Source organism: Amborella trichopoda, chromosome 13 (genome assembly GCF_054954075.1).
Source record: "Amborella trichopoda isolate Santa Cruz 75 chromosome 13, AtrichopodaSantaCruz75HAP2 v2.0, whole genome shotgun sequence".
NCBI classification, from domain to species: domain Eukaryota; kingdom Viridiplantae; phylum Streptophyta; class Magnoliopsida; order Amborellales; family Amborellaceae; genus Amborella; species Amborella trichopoda.
In genome coordinates, this window is record NC_142348.1 from 23,246,656 (window position 1) to 23,262,523 (window position 15,868).

The 15,868-nt window shown below is 35.8% G+C and overlaps 1 protein-coding gene and 1 long non-coding RNA gene across 4 annotated transcripts; one reads left to right on the forward strand and one right to left on the reverse strand.

Moving 5' to 3' along the window:
• Window positions 1-3,864: 3,864 nt before the first annotated feature.
• Window positions 3,865-7,396, reverse strand: LOC18448489 (F-box protein At1g47056). Of its 2 annotated transcripts, none has more exons than XM_020676185.2 (2): window positions 5,616-7,396; window positions 3,865-4,994 (listed from the first exon to the last, which is right to left on the reverse strand). In XM_020676185.2, the coding sequence occupies exon 1, from the start codon at window positions 7,173-7,175 to the stop codon at window positions 5,622-5,624; it is 1,554 nt and encodes a 517-aa protein (XP_020531844.1). In that variant the 5' UTR covers window positions 7,176-7,396; the 3' UTR covers window positions 3,865-4,994; window positions 5,616-5,621. The 2 variants fall into 2 exon arrangements, with proteins under 2 accessions (XP_020531844.1, XP_006858612.1); XM_006858550.4 differs by having other exon boundaries at window positions 3,865-4,997.
• A 4,776-nt stretch (window positions 7,397-12,172) lies between these two features.
• LOC110008504 (uncharacterized) lies at window positions 12,173-15,490 on the forward strand. 2 transcript variants are annotated; one of them, XR_002283419.2, is made up of 2 exons: window positions 12,173-14,216; window positions 14,385-15,490. It is a non-coding gene; the product is annotated as an uncharacterized LOC110008504 (long non-coding RNA). The 2 variants fall into 2 exon arrangements; XR_016048279.1 differs by having other exon boundaries at window positions 12,173-12,670.
• The last annotated feature ends 378 nt before the right edge of the window (window positions 15,491-15,868 follow it).

Here is a 15,868-nt window from a genome sequence, read left to right on the forward strand (position 1 = left end):
TTTTTTCAAAGTTTGATTTAAAATCAGGATATTGGCAAATTCAAATTTTGGAGAAAGATAAATGTAAAACAACATTTATTGTTCCATTTGGGCATTTTGAATGGAATGTAATGCTTTTTGGGTTAAAAAATGCCCCTTCAAAATTTCAGAACATTATGAATGACATTTTTAATCCATATACTAAATTCATTATTGTCTATATTGATGATGTCCTCGTATATTCTGATAATATTGACCAACATTGGAAACATTTGAAAATATTTTTTAAAGCTAAAAAAAATGTCAGACTAGTTGTTTCTGCAAGAAAAATAAATATTTTTAAATACAAAAATTAGGTTTCTTGGGCATAATATCTTTCAAAGAAGGATAATTCCTATCGATAAAGCAATTGAATTTGTTTCCAGATTTCCTGACATCATAAAAGAAAAAAAAAAATTACAGAGATTTTAGAACGTCTAAATTATATTTCAAATTTTTAGAAAGATTTAGCCTTAGATGCTAAACCTTTATTCCATAGACTAAAAAAAAATCCTCCATATTGGACTAATGAGCATACCATGACAGTCAAAATTAAAACAAAAGGTCAAAGAATTACCTTGTTTAGCATTATCCAATCATATAGCTTTTAAAATTATTGAAACAATACCTCTTAAATAGGATTAAGAGGTATCCTTAAACACAAAATCCTAGATAAGGAACAACGTATACGCTTTACCTCTAAAGCCTGAAATTCGGCATAACATAAGTATTCTACTGTTAAAAAGGAGGTCTTAGCAATAGCCCAGGAAAACACCTGGCTACAAATGGTTCTAGCTCAGTAAAATCTTTGGCATCCTCATCAAATCTGAATGCTTTAATAAGAAAGCAAGCTCAAGAGATTCAAATATCTACTCAACAATCCCCCTTGAGCTATAATAGTCCAAACCCAGATAGATCTTCATTTCTTGATATAGCTTATATCCTGCTGATTATAATAGAAAATGAACACAGGGAAAAAAACCCTGTTGAGTTAGCCATCATACATTTGCACCATCATCCACATCCTAATATGGGAGAAAGATGTAGAGAATGGTATGAAGCTATTTTAATATAAACTGGGTCGGTGTCAATAATATACCACTATAGAAACAATGACTAGAAAATAGCATATTCAAAATTCCAAATACATAAGATTATCTCTTATAATGACTGGGGCCTGAATCCCTTAAAACCAAGCGAATTAATTACCAAAGGATTTAAAATCAAATCCTATCATTATTTTGAATACATTAAGGCATGGGACAAAATCTTTGCCTACCAGAATGTAAAAAATAAACACAGCTGGTATGTGCAGTTTAAAAGAATTGAGCCAACAGAATTTCCAAACTAATTTAACAGTTGATTCCTGTTATGGGGATCATTAAGCCAAATACTTTCAAAAAAATTCCAAATATCACAAAAAAAATTTTCTAAATATAATAAAGCTAGTCTAAAACGAGACTATCACATATATTTCATGGCCCTATATCAAGCTCCCTGGATTTTAAAATAGTTCTACTAGATTTCTGAAGATGACTTAGACCGGTGGGATTATATTCCAGAACTATAAAGATAATTTTCAATTAAATGGTGGGACAACTATAAAAACGATTCTCTAGATCCCGAAAAATCTGTATGAAGGCAATTCCAAATTCTTCACCAGAATCAGATTTGGGATTCTCAGACTACATTGCTCTAATGCAACAAAAAAATCCCACTTTGTCAAAAGCAGAGCTCAAGAAAAAATTACTCTTTGCTCTAGAAGAAGAAGTAGAAGTTAAAATACCAACTTCTTCAAATGATACAGAAACCGAAGATCTGGACCCTCCAAATGAAGATTTATTAGATAAAAATCAGGGACTGTACGATTCCATCACCATTCATGATACGTGTCCCCAAAAAATGACAGTAAAAGAAGCATTATTGCCGACACTGTTGCTACAGTAAACATCAATCACTATTGCTACAGTAAAAGAAACATTATTGCCGACACTGTTGCTACAATAAAAAGCGACAAGAATATTTGCGTTTGCTTTGACTAGAAAGAAAAGCATCTACCTTATCAATACGGACTTAAGAACGTTTGAAGTCTGCCCTCCCCTCTTCTATAGAAGGACCATGCCTCAAAAGGAAGACACCTCAGGATTTCTTTATGAATATCATAACTAGGGTTTTAGTATTCTGAATGATTGTTGTAAGTTTGAGTGATTATAATTTTTGAGTGATAGTTGTAAGCCTGAGTACTTACTACGAGTACTTTAAATTTGTTTTCTGCCTCTCACCTCTACTTCGGGCTTTCATTTTGTTTTCTGCCTCTCACCTCTATTTCGAGTTTCGACATAAGTACATATCTCTGTTCTGGCTTTATACTTCTATTCAAAGTTATTGTATATGAATGTTACGCTTTCTTATTTAAGTTTATGCTTATATATATAGAAAGATGCTAGGGTGAGCCCACTAGGTCACATAATAGTAAAAGTCCAATGGCTGACCTAGATTAAAAATCTGAACCGATCTGATGGGCAAGAGTGTTTGAATTTTAATTTTCTTTTCTACAAATCCAAATCACTTGAAATTTTTGGTAAATATTCTTCTCATCAAGTCGCACCTGATAAAAATATAAAAAAAATAATACAAAAAATATAAAAAAAATAATACAAAAAATTAAAAATGACCACAATACCCCCAAAAATTTATAGGAATATTTTGATCGTTTTTTTCATGTATAATAGTTTTAAAATTTTCAACCATTTTTTATCAACACACGTTTAAAATTTCAAATAATTTAAATTTGTAAAAAAAAAATTAAAATTCAAACACTATCGAACATTTGTGATCGTTAAATCAACCCATATTCAATTTAAGCCATTGGGCTCATTTTTTCTTGCGAGCCAATCTGTGATCGTTAGATTAGCCCAGATTCAATTTGAGCCATTGGGCTCATTTTTCCTTGTGAACCCATTAACACACAGAAGCATTTTCTATATATATATATATATATATATATATATATATATATATATATATATATATACATTAAACTACTCGCCCAATCCCCTGGTTCTTAGTCAAACCAGCAAAGTTTTGATACCCTAGACCAAAATATAGACCATGCAATAAAAGCACATTTTTTCTAGCCAAGCCCACAAATTTTCAAAATTAACCATTTGAATGTGTTATTTGATAGAATATTTGAAATCTGATTAAAAATATGGATAAGATATTAAATGACTCAAATCATGAACATAGATTGTATGCTATAAGATCATTCATTTATCGTACAAAAAGATCACAATTAGTTGAAACTATCAAACGTGAAATCCGACAACCAAAGGTGTATCACACATTTCAGATCTAATGATATAGTGATTATAACCAGTGTAAAAAATAAGTGGTGTTATAGACTACTTTTTTCCTTACTTTAAAGATATTCAAGTAACCCAAACCTTTAGGTTTCAACAGCATTTGATTTCAAAATGAGTTTTGGGGAGTCAGGCAAATACCTACCATCAATTAAGGCACGGCAGTGTCTTTAAAAGAATCACGGCAGGACTCACCCGAGTTGGGATAGATCGGGAACCTTCTCGTTGAAAGGCACTAAATCTCCCAAGTTTACCCTTGTAAGAAACGTAATTTTTTTTAAATTCTCTAGTTAAAATTTCGTTAAAATTTCAGCAATCGGGGCAGGTGAATCGAATTGAGACCCTAGCGTGTCCCTGCCCGAGTCTGCCTGTTTAATCAGGCAGATCATACAGAAGATGGTACACTAAGGGAAAATAGAATCCTGGCTCGTAAAAAGTGATTTGATTGATGAAGAAAGGCCAATTTTTGGTTCAGTTCTCCGCCTTAAAGATGAAAAAAACAGATTAATCAAAACAAAAGAAGATGGTACATGATTGATGACGAAGAAAGGCAAATTCTTTGGTTCAGTTCTCCACCTTAGAGATGAAAAAAAAAGATTAATCAAAACAAAAGAAGATGGTGCACTACTGTATCAATACCTGAAGATGTCACTTACTGTTGTCCTCAACCCAGATGAGGTGAGGGAATAGAAACAGCCCTTTCCCTGCATGAAGCATTGGCAGCTAACCAGTTACAGGGAAAACATCGGAGAATTTACACATTAGTCATGCTATGAGGAATCCTTAATTCTCTTCAATCTTTTTGAAACCTATTTTTCCACAGGAGCAGGTATCTGAGAGAACATAGAACCATCTAAGTTGATTCGTCGGCCTCAATAGCCAAAGCATAAACATCTCACAGCAACAGGATGTAATATTTGTAGTCAACCAACACTGCTAGTAGTAGTCCCTGTGAGATTCCGGTAGGTAATGGAAAGTCCAAGTGAAGCATTGAGACTAATCTCTTGGAGAGAAAACATGGAGACTTTACACATTCATCACTCCACGAGGAATCATTGATTCTCTTTCAATTTTTTTGAAACCCCATGCCTCCACAACAGCAAGCATCAAAAAGAAATAGAACCATCTAATTTGATTCATCCTCCCCCATAGCCAACCATGATCAGCTCACGGCACCAGGACGCAATCTATTTGTCATCAACCAACACTGCTAGTTGTAGTCCCTGATCAGGTGTGAGATTCCGGTAGGTAATGGAAACGACCCCTGCATGAAGCATTGGCAGCTAACCTCTCAAAGAGAAAACATGTTACACATTAATCACTCTTATGAGTAATCCTTGATTCTCTTTCAGCCGCTTTGAAACCCCACGGCTCTGCAGGAGCAAGCATCCGAAAGAAATGGAACCATCTACTTTGATTCATCCTCCTTGATAGCCACAACACAATCATCTCACAGCACCGGGATACGTTGTCAACCAACACTGCTATTAATAGTCCCTGATGGATGAGAACCAACACTGCTATTAATAGCCCCTGATGGATGAGAACCATGTAGCATACGCATCTACGATAACAATTCTGAATTCAACCCATCTTAGTTAAGCTTTGCTGCTGCTGCTGCAAAGTGAACCCAAGAAAATTTTCAGATTTCAGAAATCAAATCTAGACCTTCAAAGATATTGGTAAATTCACTTCAACAGTCCATAAACCAAATTAAAATTGATATACCCATGCATTTTACAGGAGTTACATCTCATCGCTGAAATGGAGCCTTTCTTGATTTGATAAAATGGAAGAACCCTAACAGCTCCTAAACAAAAATTCAGCGCATGCCAGAGTGAGTTTTAATATAGCAATCCACAAATCCAATCATCCTCACACACATAAAAATCAGGTCAAAAATTTATTCGAGTCCCAGAAACACCCACAATGATCACACCTCGTCAATGACAATGGGAACATATCATTCAAACGTCCATCTTTCAAAGGAAAAACTACTACCAGTAGGACAATACACATACATACATACATAAATATGCAAAGCTCAACAGCCACAGAAAAGAAAATTCTGTTCTGTTTTGAATTTAAGCATGACAAGAATGATCTCTTTCAAAAGAAATGAAACTTAAGACCCTGAACTGGTTTAAACTTCACCACAACAAAGTTTAGAAAACAATGTAACTGATACCAGTTGTGAATGAGATACAATGAAGAAGCGAACCCCAATTTTAATACCAGAATTCATTGTGAGCTACGGGAAATGGACCACTTCATGAAAGTGCAAGCCATAAAACTTTTGCCGGCATGCAGAACGAGTCGTGCCTTGGAAAGAGCAGATCTACCACTGCTGGTAGTGACAGGGGCATCGAGAGGAGCATGAGAGTTGAGGGCAGTAGTAGCAGCCACTGAGCGATCCAAGTGCTCGGGGACACAATCACTGGTGCTAGCATCAGGGGGATCATGAGTGTCAAGGTTCACAGCAAGTGACCCCCTGCTCGCCCTCAGCCACTCTGCCCCCTCAGAGGTCACCCCCCTACACTTTTTCACCTTCACCTTCACAAGATTGGGGCAGCCTGCTGCCAGGGCCTCCATACCCTGATCCGAGACTGGGCAGCCCTTGATACAGAGCTTGCGAAGGGATGCGCACTTGGCCGCAATGCAGCTGAGCTCTACATCCCCAATGGTCTCACTGCCACACAGGGCCAGCCGCTCGAGGCCAAGGCAGTTGGTGGCAAGGAGACTCAGGCTGGCAGAAGTGGGATTCACCCCAATCAGCACCAGCTCCTGCAGGTTCTTGCACTTGCGTGCCACTGCCACCAGGCCATCGTCCCCGATTCGGTTAGTTTTCCACCCATCGATGTGCAGCTTGCGCAGCATCCTGCAGCAGTCAGCCACAGCGGCCAGCCCAGCATTGGTGCATTCGGGGGTCTTCACAAGGTGCAGGACCTCAAGATCTGCGCATCCGGCGAGTGCCAGCAAGCCCCGATCACTGACCTGGAGGCGCTCAAGGTGCACTTCAACAAGCCCCTGGACCTGGGCGGCGATGGCCTCAAGGAGGCGGTCCCAATCGCCCGAGCAGCGGTAAAGACGGAGGTTGCGGAGGGATTTGGATGCAGCAATGAGCGGGGAAAAGCACTGCCCGTTGTAGAGCTCCTTGAGGCAAATCGTGCGCAGTGAGGTGGAGCAGCCGGGGGGTGGGCCAATGGGCTGGGCAGTGCCATCAGCAAGGCCTCGAAGGCGTTTGATGGATAGCTCCTCTAGGGCAGGGCAGTAGCGGAGGACAGAATTCATGCCACGCGCCCCGAAGGTGCAGGAGGCACAAGACAGCTTGCGGAGGGCGGGACAGTGCTTGGCGAATGCCTCGATGCCAGCATCTGTGAGCTCACGGCAGGCCTTGAGCTTGAGTTTGGTTAGGGACGGGCAGTGGACAGCCACGAGGGCAAGAGCCTCATCGTTGATGCTGAGCATTCGGCGATCACACTTGAGTGCCAGCTTCGAGACGCGGTCAAAACGCACAAAGAGGGACGGAATCGCGGTGAGCAGGTGGGAGGTGGCATCAAGGGAGAGCCGCTGCCGACTCTGGCCCTCTACACGGAGCCACCGCTTACAGACCAGGGAGCATCGCTTGCGGTCACCGGGGCCCAGGCTCTGAAATATGCAGGCGAGGCACTCATCGGGCAGCTCCGATATCAGATCTGTGGGGCAACGCCGACCCTCATCCAGATCTCTCTCTCCAGTGGTTGCAGATGCAGGAGGTATGGAGCAGGAAGAGGAGGACGAGGAAACCTGCCCCATACAAACAACTGAAACCCTCCTCTCTCTCTTCTCTCCCCCTTAAACTACTAATCTCTCTCTCCTTACGTGGTTTAAGGCCGCCCAACAAACAAATAAACAAAAGTAAAATCCCCGGCAACGCCGGCAGCCGCGCCTCCCTTTCTCTTCTTCCTTCCTCCCCTTTCCTCTCCTCCGCTCTCTCTCTCTCTCTCTACCCCTTTCCTTCCGGACTTCAACTCCTCATTTAATCCGCCTCACTCCCCTTTGCCTTTATATTCGCTGATAATAATAATCAGCATTTTTTATGCCTTGGTGCGTGTGTGCGTGGTCGCTCCGTCGAGGGCATGGTCAGCTCCGTCCGTATGGTCTGCTTCGAACCGTGTCCCCCGCTTTATTTTGACCACCATCCCTCCTTCGCAAGTGAATGATAACTGTTGAAGTACAGCGCACCTTCAAATAGTGCGCATAAATGTGATTTCAATAGTAGAAATCTTTGTGATAGTTTTAAAAGATAAGAAAATTATCAGGAAAAAAAGTTCATATAGAGCCGAGGCTAAACAATCTACCTCAATAATTTCGTTAAACGAAATCATTTTGATGTTCAAAAATCTTCAAATTGATTATCTCGACATCAATATGTATGGATATGAAAAAAAAATTAATTTTAAGTTTTAGAAATAATGTATTTTATAATGCATGTTTTGACCAGCAATTTTCAAGTTTTCATAGATTTGCCGATCTACACTATAACTTTATAAATAAAAATAAAAACATATTTTAAGGCTATCACAAAGATTTTCAACGTTGAAACCACATTTTTCGATACTATTAAAGATAGACTCTAATTTGATTGTTTAGAGCCTAGGCTCTATCACAAACCACAACCTTATTATAAATATTTTCAGCTTATTAAAAAAAAAAAACCTATATATATATATATATATATATTTATTTATTTATTTTTATTTTTTTTTTACCAAAATAGCTTTAAAAGCATCACGGCATACACACTGAAATGGCTTTAAAAAACTCTAAGCTTTTTCTCTCCTCTCTCCCAAATCCGTTTCCCTTTTTCTTCTTTTCTCTCTCCTACTCCCCCTAGGAGGGCTCATTCCTTTTCTTTTTTTTCTCTCTTAAAAAACTCTCTACGAAATTCCTCAGGCCATCTCCCTCTTTGTTAAAGGGGTGCTGATCCGCCCACTCTTCATCAATCTCTCTCTTTGTAAATGGCAATCTCTCTCTTTGTAAGTCGCTTATTCTTCTTATCTTCTGTCTTAAAAACCCTCTCTTTAATCAAATTTTCCATATCATGGATTGAAGCATCAAGGCCTCTAGGTCGTCATCCTTGTCCGATGAAGTTCAACTTGACTAGATGCCTTATTGTCTTTTTTTGTTTTAACCTAATAACCAGATGAGAAAGAAAGAGCTTTAGAGGTTCCAAACATCTATTTGAGACTCCATGATTTGCAGCTCTCTCAAAAGGTTTCCGGGAGTACCTTCTATACACTCTCTCAAGAAATTTTTTTTACTAAGAAATAGATCCCAAATTTTAAGCATGAAATCTCTAACGACCAACCTCAACAAAATAAATAAATAAATAACTCTTGCCCTTTATGTACCTAAAAAAAATGGCATTCCAAGATTACACTTAGGCCAATCAATCTCAAACAAAAAAAAATTTAGCTATTTTCTATCTATGTACCTAAAGAAATGTCATCCCAAACTTACAATGAAACCATTTAATTTTTCTAATAAATGATCTAGTTAGATGTATCCTAAAATTTCAAATTAAAAGAAATAACCAAGTCCCTTCAGTTTTTCTTTGTTGACTTTGGACTCCATGATTTGCAGCTCACATGGTAAACCATTATTATGCATACAATTAAAAAATCCCGCTAAGTGTCCATCCCAATTTACGCACATATCTTCTCATACTACGTTATTCAAACGATCTTTTATTTTTCATGTTACTATATTTAGGATTTGCACCCGTAACGTAAGGCGTACCTCCAAATTTTATCATGTGATGTAATTATGGTGTCAAAAATTTTATGGATGGCCTGATAATCTATTTTCAGTTTTAGTTATAAAGTTTGAACTTCAAAAATAGTTTAAAACAAGCAAATCTAAAATCACATAAAAATATTGAAAATAAATGATCCAGATAATATGTGTCGCAAGAATCAAGATACAATATTTTTGAAACTTAGAAGTGCCATTTTTTTGTTTTTTTGCATATCCTTAACATCTAGATATCAATAGGATCGGTTAGGAGATTTTCCAACATCAAAACAACTTTTTCAAATAAATATTTGAGGTGCATCTTTATTCTACATTTTAAGATTGCAATCTTATATAAACCAAAGATTTAAAAAAATGATCGGTGACCCGGATCATCCATCCAAAAAATTAGGTCGGATTGACAATCCAGAATGGACATTTCGTCAGATCTAGACTTAAAAATATTAAAAAATCCATTAAAAATCATTATAAATAATGTTATTTGGGTTTTCAAGAACAATGGAAATAATACATTATTAATTTATATTATCATGCAAAAATAAATAAAATATTGACCTGTCTTTTCCTGTTTGAATGTCTGTTGATTATATTTTGGTTGTGTTGCTGCCCATTGGTTCATGGTGCTTTTCTCTCTCTCTAGAGATGATGAGGGAGGAAGTGGTAGTTTTGAAATGGGTCTAAAGTCTAAACTCTTTGCCCTTATGGTCTCTGTTTTCATGTATTTCCATGGTGTCAAAAAAAAAACTTGTTTATAATGTTTTGGTTTTGAAGAACAACATAATTTAGTCCCTAACAATAAAATGTTTATTGTGAGAATGAGTGTCAATAGTATTTTTTTGGTGCGGAGAAGACATAAATTTCAACAACAATTTCTTTTGTTCCCGTTAATTTTGAATAAAATTTATTATGTGCGATCATCCATCGTGTATGAAACATATAACTTAACAATAAACTTGCATATCATATCTATTCTATTTATTATAATAATTTTGTAAGTAGAAAACTGACATATTTATTTACCACATTTCCATCTAATGCAATCATGTTTTTTCCCATTCAAACTTTTATTTATAAATTTTTCTAATAATATCGCTTTTCAATAACACACTCTTATGGCTTTATATCCATTTTGGTTTATTGTAAATATATCCATTTTGGTTTTTCCTCAATAGCAAATTTCTAAACTTTTTGTTTGGAAATCTACACTCCCTAGTTCCGTTGTCCATGTCCATTTGCGCATGGTATTTTAAATTGGGCAAGCTTTTTTATGCTCCCCTGCAGCATATAAGTTTTATCCTCCCTTTACCATCCAGCCGTCCAATTTTGATCAATAGAGTCACTCTGCGTTTGATCTTAGATTCGATATTTTGAAGTATTTTATTTTTAGTTTTTTTATAAAAATTGCATGAATATGAAATTTGGTACGTACCATATTCTCACTGGGGTGCACCTATAAAAAATATTAAAAATAAATTTTCAATAAAATATAATGACCAAAATACCTCTTGAAGATTTCAAAGGTATTTTGGTCATTATATTTTATTGAAAATATTTCTTTTATATTTTTCACTAGTGCAAGTTTAATAGAAGAATGGACATCCAAACTTCGGTGTCAAAACAATTTATAGAAAAAACATTAAAAAAAAAATGGTGTAGAGACGTGACATTGTGATTGAGGTAATCTTAGTCCTCCATTTAGAATGAATGGTTGGATAAGGGGGAGGATAGAACTTCTCTGTTGCCGGGAAACATAGAAACCTTTCCCTTTTAAATAAGGGTACAGTTGCTGTAGAGGTCAAGTGCACCTTCAAATTTTATTATGGTATATACTTTTGATGTAAAATGTTCTTAGGATTATCTCAAAATCTATTTTTATATCTAATTATAAAATTTTAAATTTAAAAAATAGTTAAAATCAAATAGATCTATAAACACATGAAAATCTTGAAAATGGATGGTGTAGATAATATGTTGTAAAATGCACTATTTCTGAGATTTAAAATCTTTTTATTTTTCATGGTCATACATCTCCATGTCGAGATGATCAAAGGGTTTTTAACATTAAAACAACCTTTTTCAATGGATTTTTGAAGTGCATCCGTAGTTCTACATTATAAGGTTGCATCATTATATAAACTCTTTCCTTTAAATGAAAGGCATTTTGAATACTTAAATAGTTACAGGGGTGTGGTTTGTATAGAGCCTAGGTTCTAATCAATAAAATTAGAGCCTACTTTCAAGTAATGTTGAGAAATGAGGTTTCACTATTAGAAATCTTTGTGATAGCCTTAAAATATATTTTCATATCTATTTATAAAGTTTATAGCTTCAAAAATAGTGTAGATTGACATATCTATAAAAAGTTGAAAATTGACGATCCAAAAATACGTTACAAAATGCACTATTTTCAAAACTTGCCATTGATTTTTTTCTCATGTCCATGCATCTTGATGTCGAGATGATCAATTTGAAGATATTTTCGCATCAAAACAATCTTTTCTAGTGAAATTTTTGAGATAGGCTCAAGTTTGATTGTTTAGAGCTTCGGCTCTATATAAACTTTTCCCATAATTACAAACCGTTCATTTATTTAATTTTTTTGTAAAGACTATGCAGTCATTTATTCTCTACTGGAAAATGGTGGGATTAGCTCACTAGCTCATATGAACATATGCATTTATATGAGCTGAATAGTCTAGATTGAATCCAGGGCGATCTGATGGTCACGATTTCATTTTGTATTTAAATTTTAAGTTTTTTTTACATAACCAAATAATTTGAAATTTTAGATATGTATTCTTAAAAAATATTAAAATCTAATAAAAATATAAAAAAAATAATTTGTAAAAAATAAATTGATCAAAATACCTCGAAAATATTTCTAAAATATTTTGATATACAACTAATTCTTATGTTAATATCAGCTGGTGGAATATATATATATATATATATATATATATATATATATATATTATATAAAGTATGGTATTAGCCGTTTCGCTTATGCGTTTCAAATGCGCCCAACGACGCTGATTTAAAGGGGCAAAATCGACACCCACGATTGGATCCCGCGGCAATTGTCGAAAATTTGGTTTAAAATTGGGTACTGACATCGGGCAGGGTACTGACATCTCTCTGATCGAACACGACGATTGGAAGAGCTTTCTCTCTCTTCGCTAAACAAAGGGTTGAAGCTTTCTCTATGTTCTCTTTCTTCGCTGAAAAAAGGGTTGAAGCTCTTCTCTGTGTTCTCTCTCTCTTCGCTGGAAAAGGGTTTCTCTCTCATCGGCACGATTGGAAGAGAGTTCTCATCGGGCACGATTGGAAGAGTTTTCTCTCTCTTCGCTGAAAAAGGATTGAACCTCTTCTCTGTGTTCTCTCTTTCTTCGCTGAAAAAAGGGTTGAAGCTCTTCTCTGTGGTTTCTCTCTCCAATGAAAAAAGGGTTTCTCTACTAAAACGGTGCTCCCTCTTCCCTTAGCTTCAACTCAACGAGGTATGCCTACGCTCTCTCTCTCTCTCGGGTTTTTCTTTTTACTTTTCCAGCCCTCCCTCTGGTTTTCAAAATCCCCAAAGCCCAGTAAAACCCCCAATCCCTAAATCGTGTAGTTTTTTTCCCAAATTGCTGGCCAAATATAGGTTTAAACCCAAATTTCATCTTCGTTTTTTGGCCAAATTTCTGATTTTTAATAGCATTTTCCCCAAATTTCGTTTTCGTTTTTTAACCCAGATTTTCTGCAATACTGAGCAAAACCCCCAAATCCCCAAGGAAGCTCAGATTTTTGTACACGTTTATACAGATTTTTTGCCCATATTTTGTTTTCATTTCTTACCCAGATTTTCTGTAGTACTGAGTGAACTTCTGCCCAAATTTTGTTTTCATCTTCGTTTTTTGCCCAAATTTCTGGCCCGATTTTTTGTAGCATTTTGCCCAAATTTTTTTTACGTTTTTTGTCCAGAATTTCTGTAATACTGAGCAAAACACCCCTGTGTATGTATGGAAGCATTTTTTAAGGGCCTACATGGTTCTTGAGTATTTGGCCTGCTGAAATTCCTGATTAAAACCCACAACTGTTTTCGGACATTTTATGTGCCGAACAAACCCTAGATTTCAACTAAAGCCAACAATTTTTGGGCAGATGATTAATTTTTCTGAAATATGTTTTGTATTTCCCGATCATAGACAGAGGATTAATATTTTCTTTTTGAGGAATTATCATAGACACGTGATTAATTGTTTATTGTTCGCAGATATTTGGTCAAATATAGCACCTTATGATTTGGAATTATTATTTGGTTATGTGATATATATGAGTTGGAATTATTATTTGGTTATGTGATATATTGAAGATATCCATAGTGATGCATTTACCGTCCTAGTATTACGTTTGGAGCTTGAAATGAGTGGAGTCAATGTTTCTTGTCCTGATTTTTTTATAGCAATTTTATTTCTTTTTTTTTTGGCAAACATATGATTTTTGACCCTGTGTATATATGGTAGCATGACTTACACTCATATTTAAGTGCCTACATGGTTCTTGATTTTTTGACCTTATGAAATTCCAAGAGTAATTTATGCCTATATATTATGTTTGGAGCTTGAAATGAGTGGAGTCAATGTTTCTTATCCTGATTTTTGTATAGCAATTTCATTTCCTTTTTTTGGCAAACATATGGTTTTTAACCCTGTGTATATATAGTAGCATGACTTATACTCATATATAAGGGCCTACATGATTCTTGATTATTTGGCCTGCTGAATTTCAAGAGTAACTGATGCTTATGTAGTATGTTTGGAGCTTGAAATGAGTGGAGTCAATGTTTCTTACCCAGATTTTTTCATAACAATTTCATTTCATTTTTTTGGAGTCAACTGCATACCTTTACATTATTTTTATTTGCAATTGTTTTATCCTCATTATTGTTGATGTATTTGATTGACACTTGTATTAGCTTCAATTTAATTGCTAACATATGAATTTATCTTCTTCTTACAAACAAAACACATCGTATACTTTGGATCCATAAGAAGTGAGTTGATGGTAAGAGTCACTCACATCAAATCCATCCATATAGGAGTGGTAACTAGTAAAGTGTTGGGTTTGTTGTGTTAACACGTCGTATGTCTATTTGATTTTGTTTTTTTAAAGAACCATCTAATGGGATTAGTATCCATCAAAATATATTTAAACATTGAATTTGACTTGCAGCCTGGTTGATTTAAAGTTTGAATTAGGATATGCTTTTGTCATCTTAACATCAGCTGTTCATAAATCGAGAAGATATGAATTCCTTGGAGGTATTCTTTTAAACAATATCTTTTTCATGATCCTAGCAACTTCTTTTTTTTTTCATGATCTGTGCAAGTTATGTTAATTTGTCCGCGTCTTTATGTAGTTCTGTGTCGGAGAAAGTGAAAGCAAAGCTGCACATGCTTTAATTCCTTCTCTCTCTATACAATGTGTTGTATGCTAAAGATTTTGTTGTTGCATGTTTGTACTTATTTTTCATATATGGATGGGGATGAATTCTAGAATGCGTATGTCTTTTTCTTACTTGCTTTCCCTACTGAGGATTTCTAGTAGTTCTTGCTACTAGTCCATGTGGAACAGATTCTCTCTTTAATGTCTTTATACGGATAATCTCTCTCTCTCTCTTTAAACTCTTCATATGGATAATCTCTCTCTCTCTCTTGAATGTCTTCTTGGTGGTTCTTGATATGGAGCTCTTTGCATTTGGATTTCTTAAGCACGACGGTTTCATAAGTTTAATGGGGAAGCAGTTGGTATACATTAAAACTATTTATTACTTGGTGAACCTTCTAATGAGTTCTACACCTGAGAATTTCATGAATCTTGTTATAAGAGAGAAAAACTACAATGCTTTGGACAACAAGAAAGTGGCTTGCATTTGTGAAAAGTTCAAGGATTCGCAAGACAGCCTATTGGGAAGCTTAGCAAGCCGAAATTCGAAGCAAACTACACAAAGAAGGTCAATGGATGCGTTGAAATAATTGAAGGACCTCAGCTGATGAATTTGCCAGGTGGAAGGATGGCCTTAAAGGATCCTTAAAAGTTCATTTATTTTTATTTACTTTTTATACCCTTTCGAAATATATATGTTTTTTGTATGTAGGAATTTCTGCATTGGACTGCCATTGTTGTTTGTTTATTTTTGGGAAATTTGGATGCTTTCCTGAGTAGTGTTGACCATATTTTGGCATGTTATTTCAGTGGTACAAATTGGACGTGCACTTTTTGGTATATGTATGTAATTATTTAGATTTATAATTATTTAGATTGTTTGAATTGGCATCTACCTATGATCTTGTTTTTTTTCAATAAGATCATTTGTGTGTGTATGCGTTGAAATACTTTTGGAATGAGAATCTTGCTACCCATTTGGCAGCATTGCAGCATGCCTTTAAATAGGTATTGAAAAGTACTTGTTCACAAGATCTAGAGTGTCCTTGCTTTGGAGACCCCTTATCAAGTGCCAAAGAGCCTGGACCCTATATAACCAATAAAGGTACCTTCAGAAAGCATTTTTTGCTAGATTAAATTCCCAAGAAGTGATAATCACAGTTTCTAAGTAATATCATCATGAACAAACTGGATCATTCAATCAGCGAGGGTAAAAAAACCGGTGTAGTCAAAACTAATTAGACTTTCTAATTCACTAGTCAGATCGGTCT